Genomic DNA, 23,458 nt, shown 5'->3' with positions numbered 1-23,458 from the left:
AATTTTCTAATTTTTTATTTTTTATAAACATATATTTTTATCCCCAGGGGTACAGGTCTGTGAATCACCAGGTTTACACACTTCACAGCACTCACCAAAGCACATACCCTCCCCAATGTCCATAATCCCACCCCCTTCTCCCAAACCCCCTCCCCCCAGCAACCCTCAATTTGTTTTGTGAGATTAAGAGTCACTTATGGTTTGTCTCCCTCCCAATCCCATCTTGTTTCATTGATTCTTCTCCTACCCACTTAAGCCCCCATGTTGCATCACCACTTCCTCATATCAGGGAGATCATATGATAGTTGTCTTTCTCTGCTTGACTTATTTCGCTAAGCATGATACGCTCTAGTTCCATCCATGCTGAATTTTATCCCACTGATGTCAACTGAGCATTCTAACTTGCCCAGGTATTTCTGAATCTTGATTTTATTTTCTATGACAGTGATTCTCAACTGAAACTTCAAATTTGAATCATTTGGAATTTTTGAAACTATTCAAGCTCAAGTTTCAAAACTACTAAAGCCCAGACATTCTAATTTAATTTATTTGGGATATGGTCTGGGTGTTCTGCTTTTTTCCCTTAACTCTGTATTATTAAATTTTTCAAATGTAAAAAAAAATAGAGGAAATAATATATTGACAATTCTTTGTGCCCATCACCTAACTTCAATAATTATGAACATTTCATCTATCTTCTGTCATTTATCCCTCCTGGGGTCATTTAGTTTGTTTTAAAAGGCTCTCAGTTGAATATAAGATGCAGTCAGTGTTGAGATAACTGATCTATGGTGTTAATTGTCATTTTCAATTTTTTTTAAAGATCTTATTTATTTATTTGACAGAAAGAGACACAGCAAAAGACAGAACACAAGCAGGAGGAGTGGGAGAGTGAGAAGCAGGTTTCCTGCAGAGCAGGGAACCAGAAGCAGGACTCGATCCCAGGACCAGGGGATCACGACCTGAGCTAAAGGCAGATGCTTAATGACTGAGCCCCCCAGGCGTCCTGTCCCTTTTAAGTTTTAGACATTTGCAAACTTGATAAAATTTTTTTAATTGTTTAGATTGGTTTTTTTTTTTATTATGTTCAGTTAGCCAACATATAGTCTATCCTTAGTTTTTGGGGTAGTGTTCAACGAGTCATTAGTTGTGCATAAAATTTTTTAAAAGATTTCTTTGTTTATTTTGGGGGAGAGAGAGAAAGAGAAAGAGATAGAAAGTGGGGGGAGGGGCGGACAGAGAGAGAATCCTGAAGCAGACTCTCCACTGAGCGTTTTGGGGGACACGGAGGCTAAATCCCAGGACCCCAAGATCATGACCTGAGCTCAAATCAAGAGCCAGCCACTGGACCAAATGAGCCACCCAGGTGCCCCAAACATTTCTTTTTTGTATTATGTCAATGATAATGACAAACAGGTAGGATCCCAAGAGATGAGTGTTGGAGAGGCTGTTAAAACAGCCACAGCTTGAAGATGGTTCTCATTATGTATGTACTAATTTCAGACACTTCAGTTTGACAAGTGTCTCTTTCTGCTTGCAAACTAGATTGAGGGCACTGTGTAAGGCAACACTGCTCTAGTTGCAGAAGAGTCATTTAAATGAACTTCTAAATTACAACCAAGATTTTATTTCAATTCTACATAAAACGTGTGATTATAAATCTTGGCCATAGAAATGACTGCTAGAACTTTATAGTGGATTCTATATCTTGTCATAAATTGCCATGTTTTCAAAGTCAAACAACTATACCTTTACTGAATTTTTTATAATCTCAACTTCATTAAATGTTAATGAACAAACTAATTAGTAAACTGCCAACACACTTAGTAGAAAATACATTCCAAGAAGAGAAATTAGTGTTCTCAGTGGAGGTTATGGGTATAGTTCGTTCTACTGCTTTTGCTACCAGAACTAAGCCCTTAAAACAGGACTGTGAATGCTTATTTTAGAATAATCCAATAGCCACAGTTGGCATTTTCAAAGCTGCCAACTTTACACTAAGAGCTTTGGAAAACAGTTAATAAAAATAACTCTTCTTTGTCTTGTTTTCCCTCTCCCTGCATTCTTTTAAAGACATTTACTTGAAAACTAGATATACAAATGATACAGCACTTTAAAAACATTACTTAGAGGATCTAAAGCTGACCCTAATCTTGGTTAGTATAAAACGAGAGGACAATTAATACAATGATTTAAAAAAAATCAACAAATGTGATCGTTTTAAAACTTCACTTCTTTATACTGGAGCAAGGGAGAAAAAAAAACAAGACCATCTAGACTGGAGTTGAAAGAACGGTGGGGACAAAAAAACAACAAAGGTTTAATTCTCAAGTACCTTTAATTCTCTATCTCAGGTTTTCCTATTCTATAGATGAGGGCATTCCTTTTAACAACCTTTTCTAGTTGCTCAGGGCATTATTTCTTGAGTCTTATATTTCCATCCACAAATAAATCAATCTGGAATATTTGCTGTGTTCCCAATGACTGCCATTTTCTTTCTTTTTTTTGCTTTTACACTATCATATAATTTGTCCTGCTTAGAGTGTTCTCCTCATTTCTCTCTATCATACCACATCCCAGATTTTATTAGTTTCCATATTTGGCTGATTTAATTCAAAAACAAACAGAAACTGCTTTTTGACAAAATGCTTTTCAGATGTCAGGTTGGAATACTGCCACCAGAATATCACCTATTGTTATTAATCACTGCTTTTAGGAATCCTTGTATTATTTAACAGGACATCTGATAAGCATACTTCACACCAGAACTGGCCTTGGAAAATTGTGTTGGGGGTTTCAAATAACCCTCAACTTTAAGTCACCCAAATCAGGCAGATATCATTACTGACTACCCCAGTAATTACGTATTTGCTGGTTTACTTGGTTATTATCTGTCCCACTAAATTATGAATTCTGTGAAGGGAGAATTTCTGTTTTATTCACTATATTTGTATACCCAATACTCAGGACAGTAACTAGCTACTACTCCATTTTTCTGTTTCTCTTCACAGCAAAATTCCTAGAAAGAATTATATATATTCACTCTACCTCCAAGTATCCACTTGGCTTCATATGCTCTAGTCCCTCTAGTCTCTGCTATTAGGTCATCTTGAAGAGGCCTTCCTAGACCAAATTTATCTAAAATACCAACCTCCTCCCCTATCACTATAGCTTATTTTATATTTCTTCATATGGCTTATTACCACCAGCCATGTATTGTTTATTTGCCTCCCTCAACTAGATGTTAGCCCCATGAGAATAAGGATTTTGTTTTGCTCACTTGCTATTATCTCCAGCACCTAAAACAGTGCTTGTTTTTAGAAAGCACTTGGTAAGTATCTGTTAAATGAATGTATCCTCTACAACCACCTATGGAATTTATTCTTACCTTTTGTGCTTATATAGCAGCAGCAAAAGGTGGAAAACTGGGCAGATTTTCTAAGGTAAATGTAATATAAAATACATGTCATAGTTGTACTCCAACAGGGTAAACATTATACTGCCATTTATTTTATTATTGGTTTTTATTTTATTTATTTATTATTTATTTATTTATTTTATTTATTTATTATTAGTTTGGGGCAGCTTACTTTACATCCATAGTCCTTCCACAACTGCAACTGTCCACGAGAAGCATGGGTTTTCACCAGCTGTATCATTTCTATTCAAGTATGTTTTGAAAACTATAACTAATGTGACTCAAGTTATATGTATTCTTCAATATCACTCAGTAAGACAAGTGGTGCTTTTATCTGTAGAAGTACTGTTGGAGAACTTCCACGTTTTGGGCAATCATAGATCAAAATGAAATGTTGCTGTGATATTTTATTCTACCACATGTATATCATTCTGGTTATAAATAATAAATGAATAATCACTTTTATACCAAAATTATTGAATAACTATCAGTGTTTTACTTTCATAGTGGAATCGTTGCAGATTGAACATATTCAATGTTAGTACTCCAAATCAATTTCTGTATACAACATGGGAAAAGTAAATACAGGGAAAATAATATAAATATAGATGCTCCTTTGGCCCTACAGAAAATGGCACTCCATTAGTGGATAAATGAATATCAGATGTTTATATAGTTGCTCACAAGTTTTAAAACTCATTTGACTCTCAGAACAGTGCTGTAAGGTAGGGAAGACAAGTTTTGTTCCCATTTTACAGATGAGGAAACAAAGCCTTTATAAAACAATTACAGGTCAACAGAGACATAAAAATATTAAAGAATAAGGGAAAACAAAGGTAGTAGGGTTAATGAGGCAAGTGCAGTCAATGAACTCAGTGGTGTATTGATGTATTCATGGATGTTGGCTTGTAGCTGACTTATTACAAAAAGAATCCCATAGGGTAACCCCTGGGAGGGCAAAGTACACCATGCTCTGTTCCCTCCCTGGAACATTTTGATCCATGTGAAATCAAGTAAAAAGTTACTTTTAAAGATCTCTTTAAATGAGAAAGGTCAGCTTTGCAGGGGGTTTGGAAAAATGAAAGTTGGTCAATGTCATAATTTTTAGTCTTTTTTTTTTCATTAGAATGAAAGCCACTTGCTAGCAAATACCAGTTTCCTACTTACATTATAAATTTCCAATATCTTAGCCAAAAAAGCCCCTCTTTACATAATGCACATCATCTTTATTATTTTAATTTAACTTTTGAGGATTGAAGATTGAAGATCCTAAATGAAGGTAAGTAGTGTTTTCTTGTATGCTTATAGAAAGACCTCAGCAACAAGCAAGGGAGGGGAAAGGAAGAGAGAACAAGCGGTGTTATCAACAGGTAACTAAAAAAACTCCTGAGGCTTATAGTTATGCAATCAATAATCCTTCCACTACTACCAAGAAAAAGTGGTAACAATGATCATCTTTCACATGGTAAGACCACCAATGAAGTTCTCACTCAAAACCACACAGATGGATCTAGAGGGTATGATGTTAAGTGAAGTCAGATAAAGACAAATACTATATAAATTTCACTCAAATGTGGAATTTAAGAAACAAAACAAATGAATAAATTAATAGAGGTGAACAAAAAACAAGACTCAAATACACAGAACTGGTGAATGCCAGAGGGGAGGTGGGTGGGAGATGTGTGAAACAGATAAGGGGAATTAAGAGTACACTTACTGTGATGAGCACTGAATAATGTATAAAATTGTTGAATCACTCTATTGTACACCTAAAACTAATATCACACTGTATGTTAATTATACTGGAATTAAATATTTTTATTATTATTTTTTTAATTTAATTTAATTTTTAAAAAATTTTTAATAAACATATATTTTTATCCCCAGGGGTACAGGTCTGTGAATCGCCAGGTTTACACACTTCACAGCACTCACCATAGCACATACCCTCGAATTAAATATTTTTTTAAAAAGAGATCTTTATTACTTTTTATTTTTGTAGTTTCAAGTTTTTATTTAAATTTCAGCTAGTTAAGATACAGTGCGATATTAGTTTCAGGTGTAGAATTCAGTGATTCATCACTTACATATAACATCTAGTGCTTATCACAACAAGTGCCCTCATTAATAGCCATCAGCCATTTAACCCACCCCCCTGCCCACCTCCCCTCCAGCAACCCTTAGTTTGTTCTCTATAATTAAGAGTCTGTTTCTTGGTTTGCCTCTCTCTTTTTTTCCCCCTATGTTCATCTGTTTTGTTTCTTAAATTCCACATATGAGTGAAATCATACAGTATTTGTCTTACTTGGGCTGACTTTATTTTTCTTAGCATAATACTCTCTAGTTCCATCCACATCACTGCAATGGCAAAATTTCATTCTTTTTATAGCTGAGTAATATTCCATTTTACACATACACACCACAAGTTCTTCGTCTACTCATCAGTTGATGGTGGACATTTGGGCTCTTTCTATAATTTGGCTATTGTTGATAATGCTGCTATCAACATCAGCGTGCATGTGCCCCTCTGAATCAGTATTTTTGTATTTTGGGGGTAAATACCTAGTAGTGCAATTGCTGGATTGTAGGGTAGCTCTATTTTTAACTTTTTGAGGAACCTCCATACTGTTTTCCAGAGTGGCTGCACCAGTTTGCATTCCCACCAATAGCATAAAAGTGTTCCCCTTTCTCCACATCCTCGACAACATCTGTTCCTTCCTATGTTGTTAATTTTAGCCATCTTTAAAGTACACATGAAAAGAAAATAATAAAGTACACTTGACCCTTGAATAACATGGGTTTGAACTGTGCAGGCCCACTTATACGTATTTTTACCCATACATACAGTGCAATGATACAAATGTATTTATTCTTTCTTATGATTTAATAACACTCTCTTTTCTCTAGTTTACTTTATTGGAAGAATACAATATACAATATGCAAAATATAGGTAAATTTACTATTTATGTTATTGGTAAGACTTCCCATCAATGGTAGGGTATGAGTAGTTAAATTTTAGGAGTCAAAATTTATACGTGGATTTGTGACTGCACATGGCAGGGTGGGGGTGGGGAGGCCTGTCATGTCTAACCTCCACATTGTTGAAGGGTCAACTGTAATTTTTTACTTGATTTCATGTGCATCAAAATGTTCTAGGGAGGGAGTAAAGGAAGGAAGCACACGGTGTCATTTGTCCTCCTGAGGTTTGCACTATGGGATTTTCTCTTCAATAAGTCAAAATAATATTTATTAATTTACAGTGTGTGTGGGGGGGTTGATATTTCCTTATCTAAAATGTGATATCATGGCCACCATTTGCGTACTCTCGTCCCAATAATAAAGCACCTGGGAAGCCAAAAATTTTATCAGATAGCTCCTTTGTGAACATGGAATGCAGGCATAGTTTGCTAAGAAAAAGTGAGAACATTTTCAGAGATGGGCTCCTTGAGCTGGGAGTGGGGAAAAAGAGAGAAAGCCTTATATTTTTGACAGATGGTCATTAAGAAATTCTTTAAAAGGCTACCTTATTATTATGTGTGTGTATAATTATGATGAATCATTTGTATGGTGATTTGTTAAGCTTATATAAATATCATAAAACATTTTGAAATGGAAAGCTCATTTAAAATGTTACTTTGTTCTAGTTTTTACATCTGATTTAATTCCAAAGTAATGGTGCCAAGATGAAAGAGGAGATAAGAAAACAGAATGTTGGGGCGCCTGGGTGGCTCAGTGGTTTGGGCTGCTGCCTTCAGCTCGGATCATGATCTCAGGGTCCTGGGATCAAGCCCCGCATCGGGCTCCCTGCTCCGCAGGAAGCCTGCTTCCACCCCCCCCCCTCTGCCTGCCTCTCGGCCTACTTGTGATCTCTGTCTGTCAAATAAATAAATAAAATCTTTAAAAAAAAAAAAAAGAAAACAGAATGTCTAAAACTAAAACTTCTCAATTTTAATAAATTTTACTTTTTAGTTTTGTTCTACAATCCCCAAACAAGATCTACTGAGGGAGATTATCAATCTAACACACAAGAACCTGCTTACACTTTTCAGATATGGAATATTCAAGAATAGTCTCAACAAATAATCTAAATTAAAGCTTCCTGATTGTCAGGTCTTCCTAATTCCCATACATTAGAATGCAGCCCCATAATTCCACTCATGTAGTAGTTCCAATCTACCAAGCAGAGCAAATTGTTGATTTCTGCTTAACAATCCAAATATGCATACATTATTTTCAATTACATAAAGCCAGGTGCTAAATTTAGATGCCACAGCAAAGTCATTACCCTTATCAGCCAGGAGGATCAAAGGATAATGTAAGATACCTGCAAAAATCCAGATGGGTGAATTACTTCTCTAGATGTAAGAAAATTACTTTATCTATAAAATAAGCTTTATGTATAACAAAAATTTCCACAAGATATCCTACCCTGTTGTGAACCAGGACAATTAAGTAAGATAGATTAGCCAAATAAGTAATCCACCAGATATTCATTAGAGATGTTTCAGAAATTTAGAAAAGGACCTTGGAGTTCTAACTTACATATCAGTCTCCTGTTATAACACCCTAGAATTCTCTGCTGCTCCAATTCCATTATTAGAAAAAAAAGAGTCAACTAACTTCACCAAGTCATAGCTCAAGTCATTACACTGCTGGTGATTATTGCCAATTATCACATAACAATGAAATAAAATCTTAAAGAAAGTATAACTATTAACATTTCTAGATGGTTATTATCTCTATTAAACAGAACGTATAAAGGAATCATTTAAAGGGGTAGGACATAACTTTGAATTTCAGCAAACAAAACAGACAAAGGCAAGCTTATGCTGGCACCCAGTCAAACTCCTGTGAGAGCTAATCCAAATGTGGATTTGCAGTAAAGCATAGCAAAGCTCTTGGCTTCACAATTTTAAGTAAGAATACAGTAATTGAGCAGTTATGAAAATCAGCATACACTTTTCCTCTGGAACAAAAAGAACCAAACAAACCTTAAAAACACCTCTGCTCCTTTCTGACCCATTTTGCTTACTTTACATGGAATATAGTGGCAGCACTTATGTGGAAATTTCAAGCATTTTGAAAATACCACAGGTAAAACAATCAAGCAGACAGACACACTGACCACATTAGGGGTTATGGCTATTCTCAACATACACGTGTGATAGAAATCTTGGTTTATTTCTGCAGACAAATCTCTTATCCTACAGATATGCATTTGAAGAGTACATGGGAGTGGGTGGAATAGAGAAACTGGTGCAACTGGCCCATGTTTTAAGAAAATATGTCAAATGAAAAACTAAAAACAGAAAACAAGGAATGATTATTTAAAGGAAATTTGCAACAAGTGAAAAACTATTTCATACTACATTACACTGATCTGATTCTCATGAATCTGATTTACCTATTATTTTTCAGGAACACAATTGTATGAAGTGAAATATACTTCTCTGGTAATGTGAACAAGAGCACCATAAAAATTCTGGTCAAATAAAATGGGGAACCAAAATATTGTGCTGTAACACAGGGCTATTAAGATCTATTTTAAATATACTCTGATCTGTTCTCCATGGACTGAAGAGGGTAAATTGCGTCACTTGGTATTTATCAAGATTGATTTTCAACTGTTAATCTGGAAAATATATCCATCTATTAAATGGAAAGGATCCTCTGCAAAATAACACTTGTAATTAAAAAAAAATCAGAAAATGACAAAGCCTGAAGTTTAACAAGGCAATTTTTGTTGCCATATTTTCAAGGGGGTCTTTTTAGAAGCTGGATGAGTTGAAGAGATCTTGCAAAAAAAAAAAAAAATCCTGTAGAACCCCAGAATTCTCTCCACCTCACCTTGAAAAGGAAAGAACAGCACACATTTATCAATATCTTAACAACATATATTGATTTGGCACCTATTACCTTTCATTTCATCCTTTCAGTTCTGGTGAGGTAGACATCATTTCACAGAAGAGGAAAAGCTATGCCATCTCCTCCATAAATCTTTACACAACCTTTCAGTTATTTGGTTCTAATTATAATTTGCCTGTTTACTAGTTACTGGTTATAATTATAATTTGCCTGGTTTACTGGTTACTTGCCTCTAACCCGACCCTCTCCCCCCTTATCCAGATAATGAGCAATGAATTCAAAGGCGGGGAAGTGAATCCTAATTGTCTTTGTACAGTAGCATTCCATGTGGCACACAGCAGGCGTTTATGGTTGAATAAATTAAAGAATTTGTCGAACGCCATTCAACAAGACATGAGGACAGACTAAAATGCAGATTTTTGTATTCTTCCCTCTTCCCGCAACATCACGCTGCCTAAACGAAGTCTGGCCCACCACTTCAAGGCCACAATACCAAACTGCAAATTGTCACCAAAAAGAGCTCTGCGTTCGCCCATGTCCAAAAGTTTGAATACCTCCGCCCCAGACGGAAGGTCTCAAAATAAAATTCTCTGAGGCTTTCAACACTTGACCAAGGGACAGTTCTGGATTTGCAAATCAAATCACTGAAGGCAGGGTGGATTTTAGGCGGCCAGAGTTAAACTTCCATTTATTTCACCGGTTTGCTTACGGTCGTGGCTTTGAAAGAAAGGGCAGCTCCAAACCCCCGAGAGGGAAACGAATTACGGAGGTTACTCTGAAATAAGATCCCAAGGACTGAAAACGGGGTGACAAAGTAAAAGATGCTAAATTTGGAGAGGTCAGCAATTCTGAGACCTATCCCTCGCCCCTCGCCACTCCGACCCGCTCACCACCCCCCTTCTTAATCTCTCATTTGCAGCCCATCCCTCAGGATGTGACTGGGGCTCCTCCCTTTCTCCTCACCATCCTCCCCGCCCACACACACACGCACACCACACACACCCGCACTCCCCAGGACGGTGATTATTGATAGGGAATTCTGTATAAAAAGTTAAGTCCACAACTGCGAACTGGCCCCTGTCACCAGCCTCAATGCTACCTGTCGAGGACTAACACTCGTCATTAGCCCCCTCCCCCGTGGGAAGAGACCGGGCAGGTACTTTGCTTAAAACCCTCTTCTCCGCCTCTGATTGTTCTTCCGCCTCAAAAAGGACCCCTCCAACCTCTCCTCCTCCCACCCAAAGAGCAGTGGCTCGCCCGGTGAGGCACTGTCAGGACTCAGGGAGAGCGGCGGAAAGGTGGTGGCGGGAGGAGAACCCCAGCCCCTCCGCCCGGGGTATAAAATCGGGCGGCGGGTGGCGACGAGTAACAGTTTTCCCTCACCGCCTTTTAAGTACCAGCGAGCACGGCCCCGGGGTGGGTGGGGGTGGCCGCAGCTTACCTGTGAGACCCCCTCCTCCTTCCTCACCGTAGCCCCGACGCCGCTGCAGCACGAAGTAGTCGTTGGATCTTTCCATCAGCCACAGCTTCAGCGCATTTTTCAGGAGCACTTCCTCAGGCTTCAACCACATCGCGAACTTTGTGCCGCCCGGCAGCAGCGACCCAGATGCCCTCCTCACCTTACCCTCTGCCCGTGTATTTCCCTCTACTTCTCCTCCCACCAAATCTTCCTCAGGCAGCAGCGGCTTGGGTTCAGGTTTTCCACTTCCCCCAACCCTCCCTTCTCTCCCACGTAGGCAGAGAGATTGCCAATTCCCTCCTACAGCTCTACCGCCCGACTGGGAAATAGTCCCGCTTCTTTGCCTCCTGGGAGTTGTAGTTTTCTACTCGCTTTTCTGTGCTCAAACAATGAGAGCTGGGGACTACATTTCCCACAATCCACAGCGATGAGAACGGGCTTGGGGGTGCTTTCTAAGAGCGTCCCGCCACCGCTTAAGTGTATTTTGCCTATCGTTTAAAGAGGTTTTTGTTCAAATAAGTGAGCCCCAGGTATGAATGTGTTGTTTCTTCCCATGCGTTTACAACCGAGGGTGGTAAACTGTAGAAAACGAAGTTTCTGGAATTTTGGAGTCATTAACGGCCCATTCCGGGAAGCAGCAGTTGCAGCGCTGACATTTAATGAGTTCTTACTTTGCACTAAAGCGATTTCATATACATTATCTCACGTAATTATCACAGAATTCTTGCTAAGTGGATATTATTTCCCACTTCGTACATAAATAAACAAGAGCACAGACGGGTGAGGTGACTTACCCAAGGTCACGCAGTGAGTAGCGTCTGATACAACTCCTTGTCTAATTCAAAATCTTAGATTAAGTTCTTTCTGGGCATAGAGGAGGACCATAAAATCTCCAGAATCCGCAGGATTTTCTTAACGCCATGGGCGCCTCCCTCTCCCCATTGCCACCCCTGTTTATTTAACTATTGTAATCAGCCACAGAATACGTCTTCTCTGACTCTACTTTTCAGGATCTAAACAATTTATAAACATTTTTCCCTTTTATTAAACTCTTTAAGGAAAAAAAATCCCTTTCAGGGTGGCCTTCACCTTTTTGTACCTTGGCATCTGCTTAAGCACTAAGGTGAATGAGGTCAGTGATTTGCATGGCATCGCAGTGAGGAAATATTTGAGGGATGTTTTTATTAAGTGAGACCACCAGAATTAAACAGTGCACTGAACTCAAAAACGGTTTTGTAAGAAGACAGAGTTGGGGGGCAATGTATATTTTAAAAAGGGGGTTCTTGGTGTGCTATTTTGAGAATAAAGCCTCAAGGCCATTTCGTTAAAAAAAAAAAAAAAAAAAAAAGGGATGCCGAGATGGAGCCAAAGAACTGTGCCTTGGAGGAGTGTCTCTGGCTTAAACCTGCCAAGATGTGGGCCAGCTAAAGGGAGGCAGGCGTGTGCTACAAGAGGGATTTTTTTCTTGGGGGTAAGAAAAGGATCAATTTGGGATTCTCTACTGCTAAAAGGTGGTAAAAAGTCCCAAGGCAGCTTTCTGGAAAAGATGGGAAGAGGCAATCTTCCCAGAGCCCAAACTGCAATGTATCTTTGAGGAAAGCTATCCCACTTTGGATATATACTAAGGAAGATAATTTCTTATGTTCCTGGTAAGATTGGTAAATGTACCAGAGAGGTGTAAGGCGTCCCTTTTACCTTTCCTTCTCCTTTTAATTTTCTTCCTCATCAAACCACATTTCCCCCAGTATACTTAATGGTTACAACTGTGACAAGGGCTGTCCGAAACTGGATGGTTCCTCTGTATAATATTGATTTAATCCTTATTAATAAACTCGCACATTTTTACATCCTTACTTTAGAGATGAACAGGAGTCTCAGAGGAGTTAAATAACTTGCTAAGATCACATAGCTAAATAAGCAACAGAGTTGGGGTTTGAATCTAGATTTGTCTGACTACAAAACATGACACTATACTACCTGTGCATATGCTATGTAGATATCTCAAATACATGTCCAAAGCTGAATTTAATTCTCCAATGTTTCCCCTGCCTGAAGTTATTTATCGTTCTAGGTTCTCATAGTTCAGAACACCACTGCTTACCAAGATGATCAAGCTAAGAATCTTGGAATATTCTTGAATTTCTGAGTCTCACCACCATCATTACCCCCTCCCCCCCACTCACCTACTCTCCCTGTTCTACTTCTTTTTCAAAAGTCCATCCCATCCTATCACCACTTCAGATTCGCCTCACATCACTTTCCGGGTATACTCTAACAGCATCTCACCTTATCTGTCTGCTTCCATTCTTGTTTTCTGATTTATCAAAGCCACCTATTTATGGAAATAATGTACAGTGCAGAGATAAAACCTCATTTATCTAGCGGTCAATATTTCAGCTGACTCAACCTTCTACATCATAGCCTGAAACACCTATGTGAAAAACCCTAAATAGGAAATAGGTACTGGATAAAACCCTAAATAGGAAATAGGTACTGGAAAACCCTAAATAGCAATTCCAAACCCTGTGCCATGGAAAAGCTGAAGCTCTCAAAGACTCTACTGGATTCTTATTTGAAATGAATTTCACCATCTTAGTTGATGTTTTACAGCCTGCCTGTAGCAGGTTTAGAAACAGTAAGATTCAAAACAGGTGGAGCACTGCTGGGGGAGAACCATTTAAAGGCTTGCTGCTCAAAATCTGGACCCCGGACCAGCAATATCTGTGTCACCCAGGAGGCTTGCTAGAAACTCAAAATCTCAGACCCCATCCCAGACCTGCTGAATCAGAAAGTGCATTTTAACAAGATCCCTAGGTAATTTGTAGGCACATTAAAGTTTTAGGTTTATTGATTGAAGCAAATTAGATATTTGAAAATCAAACTCTACAACAACTTCGGGGCAATTAATCACGTTTCCATTAAGACCTACATAGGCACCTTTTAAAAAATAAGCCCTGTTAAAGAATTTTAGATGACTGAATTGCTTTTTTAAAAAGTTTGTATCAGGGGCGCCTGGGTGGCTCAGTGGGTTAAGCCTCTGCCTTCAGCTCAGGTCATGATCTTAGGGTCCTGGGATCGAGTCTCGCCTTGGGCTCTCTGTTCAGCAGGGAGCCTGCCTCCCCCTCTCTCTGCCTGCCTCTCTACCTACTTGTGATCTCTGTCAAATAAATAAATAAAATCTTTTTAAAAAAAGTTTATATCCAGACATGGCCATTACATTTTTCTAAGGCAGTGGTTGAGAACTAGGATATTGGTTGAAGGAGAAATTGCTGCTATCCATGTTAAATCCTATTTATATATATACCACTCTAACCATCAAAATTGAAGTATGTCCACAAGTGTCTCACATTCATGATAGGTTTTTGAAGAAAAAAAGAACTAGTGGGGGGTATTTATCAATCTTTTCACCAAATTAGCTCTAATGTAGAGGACAATGAACATAGATCTATGGAGGTCAAAGAGTCCACCATAATAAACTTCTTACATAGTATGTAAATATAAATTTTTTATATATTTTAATGTTTAAAAATGTGCTTTGGTGAGTGCTGTGAAGTGTGTAAACCTGGCGATTCACAGACCTGTACCCCTGGGGATAAAAATATATGTTTATAAAAAATAAAAAATTTAAAAAAATTTTAAAAAACTCACTGCAAGCAGAAGAGGCAATGAGTAAAAACCTTAATATTTGTTACAGCCTAGGGTGATAAAATTTTTCCAGATGTTACACAGCTTAATTAAAATACTTAATAAATGAACAAAAACTAGATGGGGGTGAGGGAAAAGGAATGTTCCTGCATCCCAACCGTGTCTCTAAATGCTGGGAACCATTATGATTGTTTGTAAGATAATACAGAACTTTTGCTAAACCTATAAATGAACTCTCTGAAAATCACTCAAGTTGGAGACTCCCTCTACATGTTTCTCCTGCCACTGTTAATCAGTTTATATTTTGATAATTATGTGAGTAATAATAGTCTGTTGCTCAAACTATGTTATCAAAAGAAATTCACAAGTGACATGGAATTCCTCTCCTTTGTATATGCTGAAGAGAATAAAAAACATACATCTACACAAAGACTTGCACATATTCATAGCAGCATTATCCGTAATGGACAAAAAGTGGGAACAATCCAAGTGTTCATTAACTGACAGATAACCAAATGTGGAATATCCATACAATGGAGTATCATTCATCAATGAAAAGGAATGAGGTGCTGATGCATGCTTTAAACATGAATATGCCTTGGAAATATTCTTCTTTTTTTTTTTTTTTTTAAGAGACAGGCAGAGAGAGAGAAGGAAGCAGGCTCCCTGTTGAGCAGAGAGCCTGATGTGGGGCTCGATCCCAGGACCCTGAGATCATGACCTGAGCCGAAGGCAGAGGCTTAACCCACTGAGCCACCCAGGTGCCCCGGAAATATTATTCTTAATGGAAGAAACCAGTCACAAAAGAGTACACACCTACTGTATGGTTCCATTTATGTGAAATGTCCAGAATAAGCAAATCTACAGATAGAAAGCAGACTGATGGTTGCCTGAGGCTTGGAATGGGAGCAGAAATTAACTGAAAATATGAGGGTATGAGGGAACTTTTTGTAGTGATACAAAGTTTTAAAACTGGATTGCAGGGACAGTTGCACTACTCTATACATTTGATAAGCACTGTGGAACTCTACATTTATAATGGGCAATTTTTTTGTATGTTAATTATACTTCAATACAGATGTTGAAAGGTTAAATATTATAAATTTCATATATATATATATAATTTATAAAAATTATAAATTCCACCCCAAAAAGAACCCCCCACAGAACAAGAAATAAGAATATAGGTCAAGTTTATCATGTGGCATCACATATATCTGGCATATTGCCTCATAAGACATATGTGCATCCAAGACCTATGTGTATCCTGGTTTGATAATCATGGCTCTGAGGTGTCCCAAGCATGTTTACTCTTCCCATGTTTGACAAAAGAGATGCACTTAACTCATTAACAGCATCCCAACAACCATATTGCCAAAGAGAATGCTGAAGGAGAATAAAACTTTAAAGTAATAAAATGGGTTTACGTCTTGGGTAGTATAAAGATGGACGGGCATCAATGTGTTTTTACTAAACTTGTATTAGCAGTGGTCAAGCTCATTATTTACCTTACTGACACTGAAATAATTCATGGTAGTTCAATTATATTACAATGACATCAATTCCCCTCTATGTAATGCAATGTGTAAATAAATATCATACTAAAGTTTTGGGTTTTATTCATCAAAGATATCAATGACCATTTATATCAACCATTTTTTCCTCCCAAATCCAATCACATATGAATAGTATAGGCTAACTGAACTAAACACCAGACACAAACTTTTATTGGAATATTTTATTTACATTTTATATTTAAAGAGAATCATACAAATTGGGAAATATTTACAGCATTTCAAATCAGTGTACAAGAATGCAATGGTTTTGTCCATTCTACATTTAGCAAACAAAAATACATGTCTGTTCAGCTTTTGCCTAAATTCTGCTGGGATTTGCACTGGAAACACAACTTTAAAACCAAGATAAGCCACACAGAATACAAATAAAGTGCATTTTTAAGTAGCTTTATTTCACTTTGGTGGATGAAAGCTTCAAACTTTATATTAAGGCACCTGGAATTCCCCCCCCCCAATTCTTTTTCAAACACCAAGAAAATGTGTTCACAAAATTTATAGCTATATGGACAGAATTTTAGTTTACCTAATGTAATTTTAGCTCATTTAGGTAAAATGTAAACTCAATTTTTGAAGCTGACATTGTTTGGAAAACATTTTCTACAGACTAATTTCTGCAGACTATTCATACACAAAGAAAAATTACCAATTTTTGTGTGACTTACTCATTATCATTTTCAAATAGTATGGTAATTTATATATTCTGCTTTTGAAAATCCCATAATTGAGAAATAGTTATACAGCATTTTTATAAGGAGATTTTATCTATAATCTTATATCAAATTGGTGTCATTAATATACCAATCAATCCAGTCCAGTCCATATTCTCTGATAAACTATGCTCAACACTCACATGAAGTACATTTAGCCTAATTTTAAAAAGAAATTGTTAAAATGAATATTTTGCTTTAATCTTGTTCTATCAACTTAATGTAGCCTAAAGAGACATTTCATGAAGTACTAGCCTAAGTTTGCATTGCTTTTTACATTACAATTCCAGATCAATATAAGCACCTGGAGAAAAACCCTGACACATATAGCCCAAGCTAAAATAGTAGCATTTTTAATTAAGATACTATCATAAAATAAAGTGATTACAGCTACTCCACATTTTAAAAGCAACGTGTTTTATAAGAAAATTGTTATAAATGAAAAACATGACTACTTGAAGAGAGTTTTAAATGTTTAAAAATGTTGCTGTCACTATTGAGAGGAAACTTGCCTATGAAAAACAGTATGAGTTTGTGGAAAAAGTTAATAGATTAAATATTTTAAGTAATTTAACTATAGCATAATATTAGTCATCTCAGCACTTTCAGTATCATTCTTATTTAATTAAGTTTATCCAGTTCATTAATAGTAAACTAGGCCCTGATTGGCAGTTCTGTTATTACTAAAGTTTCAAGTTTTCTATTGACACAGATTTTAGGATTTAATTTCCCGAACAGCAGTCTCTTGATCAGGAGTTTCATCTTCTTCAAAGGTTGGATTGTCAACATGAGGAACAATATCCACTGCCACAGAACTTGCCTCATGGTTTACCAGCTGGAGATTCTCATCTTTAAAAAGAAATGGCAATTTTAGGATGATTTCACCCCTCTCTTAAGACAAAATTCAACACTCACATCTAAGAAGCCTTTCTTATCTATCATACTCTGATTATTATGCTCATTCCCTATTCCTTTAATAATTATATGATTAGGCTATGTCTTACATAAGCCATATATGACCTTATTAAACTGATTTATTATTACTCTTTTATTCAGATGTGTGCTTACTTCCACTTAGATTATAGCCTCCTTAAAAGCAAAAGTTATGACTTCTGCTGCTTTTCCATCCTTAAACCTGGCTTCGCATTTCAATCACCTGGGTGCTTTAAAAAATTATCTATGGTTTTTCATATGCATAGATAGGTACACAGACCTAAAAAAAAAAAAAACAAATAGGAAGGTAGAGGGAGTTCCTCAAATGGAGTACAAACAGTAACAGATGAACATAATTACATAACCGAAGAAATATAGAACCATCCTGGAAACAATGGGGAAGAAAAGAACTTAACCTAAGTAACTTTGGAAAACAATATTTTGACTATACCCTATAAGGCTAAAGACAAAAAGACACTTGTAAGTGAAATTGTGAGTTACAAATAAGGAAAGGGGAAGGCTAGAATAAACTCTGTGGTGTTTGAGTACAATCAGATGTATCAGTATCGAGCTCACTGTTTTTCAAATAGATAAATATACATAGATGTTTGTGTATATTTGTCTGAGTATGTACACATATTTCCTAGCTTTGTTCACTGAAAGGGCTAATAGCAATGACATTCCCATAGCAATGATCATACCTAGTGCCCAGGATCCTGATTTTTAAGTACTGTTCTCTAAAAAGCTACTGACCACCCTGGATGATTCTGGGGTTAGAGGAAGGAGAATATAAGATTAACCTCTTGTAGCCTAGGGGTCAGCAAACTACAGCTTGCAAGTCAAATCAATAGTTAAGAGTGGTTTTCACATTTTTAAAGGGTTTTAAGTCAAACATCCCCCCCTCCCAATGCAGCAGAGACTTAAGGCCTTCAACGCCTAAAATATTTACTATCAGAACCTTTACAGAAAATTTTGCCAATCCCTGGCTTAGAACATCTTGTGGTACCAGAAAGTGCTCAAAAAAATAATGAAGCATGTTGAAAGATCATAGAAACTACCTTGAAGGAGTTCCCAATGACCAAATCTATGACAATCTAAACAATGAATAAATCATGAGAATAACATTACAGAATAAAAGAAATATTTATGAGTCCATACTATTTTATATAAATGAATAAATAGAGAAAGGATAGCTTTTCCTTAAAATAGAAGCTTAATTAACATAGAAAGAAGGATGGGGGCGCGTGGGTGGCTCAGTGGGTTAAGCCACTGCCTTCGGCTCAGGTCATGATCTCGGGGTCCTGGGATCGAGTCCCGCATCGGGCTCTCTGCTCAGCAGGGAGCCTGCTTCCTCCTCTCTCTCTGCCTGCCTCTCTGCCTACTTGTGATCTCTCTCTGTCAAATAAATAAATAAAATCTTTAAAAAAACAAAAAAAAAAAAGAAAGAAGGATGGAAATAGAAAATTACCATTTGGAGCAAATTTCAGTAATAATTATTACAAGGAAAAGACATTGATTGCTAAAATTAGTGGCTAAAAAGCATGAGAAACAGAACATATGCTTAGCCTCCAAGTATCTCTCTATAAGATAATACTTACAAACAGAAAAACAGTAACTTTAAAAGGAGAAGCTTGGCAGACACTATCTTAACCAAGTAAGCAAAATTAAAAGCCATCAGTAATAAGACATGAACATCATGTGCCTCATTATATGACAGGAGGCAAAGAAGGGCACAATACCATTTCTGTGGTATTCTTGTCAGAAATACACAATAGACAGTGAATTTAATCATTGGGAAACAGCAGACAAGTTCAAAGTGAGGGACATTCTACAAAATAACTGACCAGTAATTTTCAAAGTGTCAGTGTCATGAAAGACTAAGGAACAATCAGATTGGAGATGAAAGAGACATGACCATTAAATGCAATGTGGACTTCTCAACAAACTGGGTAGAGAAGAAATATATCCAAACATAATAAAGGCCATTTATGACAAGCTCACAGCTAACATCATGCCCAACAGTGAAAGGCTGAAAGCTTTTCCTCTGAAACCAGAAACAAGATAAGGGTACTCACTCTTACCACTTCTATTCAACATAGTACTAGAAATTATAGCCAGAGCAATTAGTCACGAAAAAGAATTAAAAGACATCAAAATGGAAAGGAAGAAGTAAAGTTATTTCTACATGACATGACCTTATATGAAGAAAATGATTAAGATTCCACCAGTAGGACTGTTGGAGCGAATACATGAATTCAGTAAACCTGCAGGATACACAATCAACATACAAACACCAGTCACATTCCTATATACTAACAATGAAATATTTGAAAGAGAAATAAGGAAAATGATTCCATTTATAATGCATCAAAACAATAAAATACTTATGAATAAATTTAACCAAAGAGGTAAAAGATATGTACTGAAAACTGTAAGACACAGATGAAAGATACTGAAGAAAATACAAATAAATGTAAAGATATCCTACATTCTTGAATTATAAGAATACTGTTTAAAAAAAAGTTCATATACCCCAAAGCCATCTATAGATTCAATGCATTCCCTATCAAAATTCCAATGGCATTTTTACAGAAAGAACAATCCTAAAATTTATATGGAACCACAAAGACTCTTAATATCCAAAGCAATCTTGAGAAAGAACAAAATTGGAGGCATCATACTTCCTGACTTCAAATTATATTACAAAGCTATCGTAACCAATATTCTATCGTAACCAGTATACCGGTATAGAAACAGATACATAGACCAATGGATCAGAATTGAGGCCCAGAAATAAACCCATATACATGCAGTCACCCAATATTTGACAAGGGAGCCAAGAACACTCAATGGGTAAAAGAGTATTTTCAATAAGTGATGTTGGGTAAGCTGGATATTCACATATGGTAGAATGAAAATGGACCCCTATCTTACACCAGTTACAAAAATGAACTCTAAATGGATTAAGGACTTAAATGTAATACCTGAACTATAAAATTCCTATAAGAAAACATAGGGGGAAAGCTCTTTGACATTGGTCTAGGCAACGATTTTTTGTATAGGACACCAAAAACAAAAATCAGCAAATAGGACTACATCAAACTGAAACGTTTTGCACAGCAGAAGAAATAGTCAACAAAAAGAAGAGGCAACCTACAGAATGGGAGACAATATTTGCTTATCAAATACAGGATCAATATCCAAAATACAGAAGAAACCCTACAACTCAGCAGCAAAAAACCAAACAATCTAATTAAAAATAGGCATAAGAACTGAATAAATATTTTCAGAGAATACATACAAATGGCCAGCAGGTACACGAAAAGATGATCCACATGACTAATCATCAGGGAAATGCAAATCAAAAACACAATGGGCTGGGGCACCTGGGTGGCTCAGTGGGTTAAAGCCTCTGCCTTTGGCTCAGGTCATGATCCCAGAGTCCTGGGATGAAACCCAGCATCAGGCTCTCTGCTCAGCCTCCCTCTCTCTCTCTTTCCCTCTCTGCCTGCCTCTGCCTACTTGTGATCTCTGTCAAATATAATAATATATATAATATGATATAATATAATATATATGTATAATAATAAATAAATAATCCTTAAAAAAAAGAGTTGCATGATTTAAAAAAAAAAACAAAACCACAAAACCCCCACAATGGGCTAATCACCTCACACTTGTTAGAACAGCTACCATCAAAAAGACAAGAGGTAAGTGTTGGTGCGGATGTGGAAAAAGGAATCCCCAGTGCATTGTTGGGAATGTAAACGGGCCTAACCACTATGAAAGATAGTATGGAGGTTTCTCAAAAAAATTAAAAGTACAAGTACCTGGTGATTCACAGACCTGTACCCCTGGGGATAAAAATATATGTTTATAAAAAATAAAAAATTAATTAAAAAAAAAAAGTACAAGTACCATATGATCCAGCAATTCCAGTTTGGGGTATATATGCAAAGGAAATGAAATCACTATCTTGAAGAGATTTCTGCACTTCCAAGTTCACTGCAGCATTATTCACAATAGCCAAGATATGGAAATACCCTAAATATCTGTTGACAGATGAGTAGATAAAGAAAATGTGATACACACACAAACACACAGGAATATTATTCAGCTATGAGAAGGAAGGAAATCTTGCAATTTGTAATGACATGGAGAGCATTTGTGCTACATGAAATAAGACAGAAAAAAGACAAATACTACATGATCTCACTTATCTGTGGAGTCTTAAAAAAAAAGCCAGATTCAGAAACAGAGAGTAGAATGGTGGTTGTTGGGGGCTAGGGGTAGAGGGGATGGGGAAATGTTGATCAAAGGGCATTAAGTCTCAGTTATAAGATCATTAAGTTGTGGAGATCTAATGTATAGCATGGTGACTATAGTTAACAATACTGTATTACAGACTTCTTAAAGTTTATACATTTTGCTGTACTTACCTTTTTAATGTGTTATTACAACATCATTGACTATATCCTTTTGCTGTGCCTTTACTCCCATGACTTACTCATTCCATAACTGGAAGCCTATAATTCCCCCTCCTCTTCCCCCATTTTACCCATCTCTCTCCCCTCTGGCAACCATCACTTAATTTTCTGTATTTATAGACCTGATTAGGCTTTTTGTTTATTTATTCCCCCTTTTTTTTAGATTCCACATGAGTGAAATAATATGGTATTTGTCTTTTTCAGTCTGACTGCTTTCACTTAGCATTATAACTTCTAGGCCCATTCATGTTGTTGCAAATTGCATGATCTCATCCCTTTTTATAGCTGTGTAATATTCCATTGTATTATATAGACCACATCTTGCTTATCCTTTTGTCTACTGAGGGACACTTAGGTTGCTTCCATATCTTGGCTATTGGAAATAATGCTTCAATAAAACATAAGGGTGCATATATCTTTTTGAATTACTGTTTTCATTTTCTTTGGGTAAATACATAGTAGTGGAATTTTGGATATACATAAAAGTTGCTAAGGGGATGCCTGACTGGCTCAGTTGTTAAGCAACTGCATTCAGCAGAGGTCATGATCCCAGGGTCCTGGGACCAAGCCCACATTGTGCTCCCTGCTCAGCAGGAAGTCTGCTTCTCCCACTCCAGGCTGCTCCCCCTGCTTGTGTTCCCTTTCTCACTGTGTCTCTCTCTGTCAAGTACATAAAATCTTAAAAAAAGGTTTCTAAGAAAGTAGATCTTAAATATTCCACTACATACACACAAAAATTTGTAATTATGTTGTGAATTTGTTAACTAACCTTACTGTGGTAATCATTTTGCAAATATAAGTGTATCAAATCATGTTGTACACCTTCAACTACACAATTTTATGTCAAATATATCTCAATAAATCGGGGGGGGGGTGGAAGAGTAAAAGAGAAATGCAATGTGGGATCCTGGGACAGAAAAAAGGACATTAGTGGGTCAATTGGTGAAATCTGAAGATCTGACATTTGGTTAATAACATTTTATCAGTTAATTTCCTGATTTTAATAATTGTATATGATTATATAATATGTTAACATTTGGAGAAGTTCAGTGAAGGATATATGGGTATTATGTATACTATTTTTGAAATTTTTAATCAGCCTGAAATTATGTAAAAAAAAAAAAACTTGGGCCCCACCCCTCATGGATCTGATTTAACCATTCTGGGGAAGAGCCCAGGCATCAGTAATGTTTAAAGTTTCTCTTGAGTGATTTTAATGTGCATCTAGGGTTAAGAACTAGGGCCCTTAATTTAGTGGTTCTCAAAGTATGGTCCCTGGACCTACAGCATCAGTATCCCCTAGGAACTTACTAGAAACAAAAATTCTCAGGCCGTACTCTGAACCTCCTGAGTCAGAAAGAGGTGG

General features: G+C 36.8%; 2 protein-coding genes across 3 annotated transcripts in view; both read right to left on the bottom strand.

Moving 5' to 3' along the window:
* The window catches only part of TBC1D8B (TBC1 domain family member 8B), a 55,858-nt gene extending 44,804 nt beyond the window's left edge, over positions 1 to 11,054 (bottom strand). Inside the window, exon 1 of the mRNA XM_032330774.1 lies at positions 10,726 to 11,054. Coding sequence (XP_032186665.1) covers positions 10,726 to 10,855 — 130 coding nt within the window. The 5' untranslated portion in view covers positions 10,856 to 11,054. The remainder of the gene's footprint in view (positions 1 to 10,725) is intronic.
* A 5,057-nt stretch (positions 11,055 to 16,111) lies between these two features.
* The window catches only part of RNF128 (ring finger protein 128), a 107,403-nt gene continuing 100,056 nt past the window's right edge, over positions 16,112 to 23,458 (bottom strand). For both annotated transcript variants that reach the window (XM_032330776.1, XM_032330775.1), the window contains exon 7: positions 16,112 to 17,521. In XM_032330776.1, coding sequence (XP_032186667.1) covers positions 17,388 to 17,521 — 134 coding nt within the window. In that variant the 3' untranslated portion in view covers positions 16,112 to 17,387. The remainder of the gene's footprint in view (positions 17,522 to 23,458) is intronic.

This window comes from Mustela erminea, chromosome X (assembly GCF_009829155.1).
Source record: "Mustela erminea isolate mMusErm1 chromosome X, mMusErm1.Pri, whole genome shotgun sequence".
NCBI classification, from domain to species: domain Eukaryota; kingdom Metazoa; phylum Chordata; class Mammalia; order Carnivora; family Mustelidae; genus Mustela; species Mustela erminea.
This window is presented reverse-complemented; position numbering and strand designations above follow the sequence as displayed.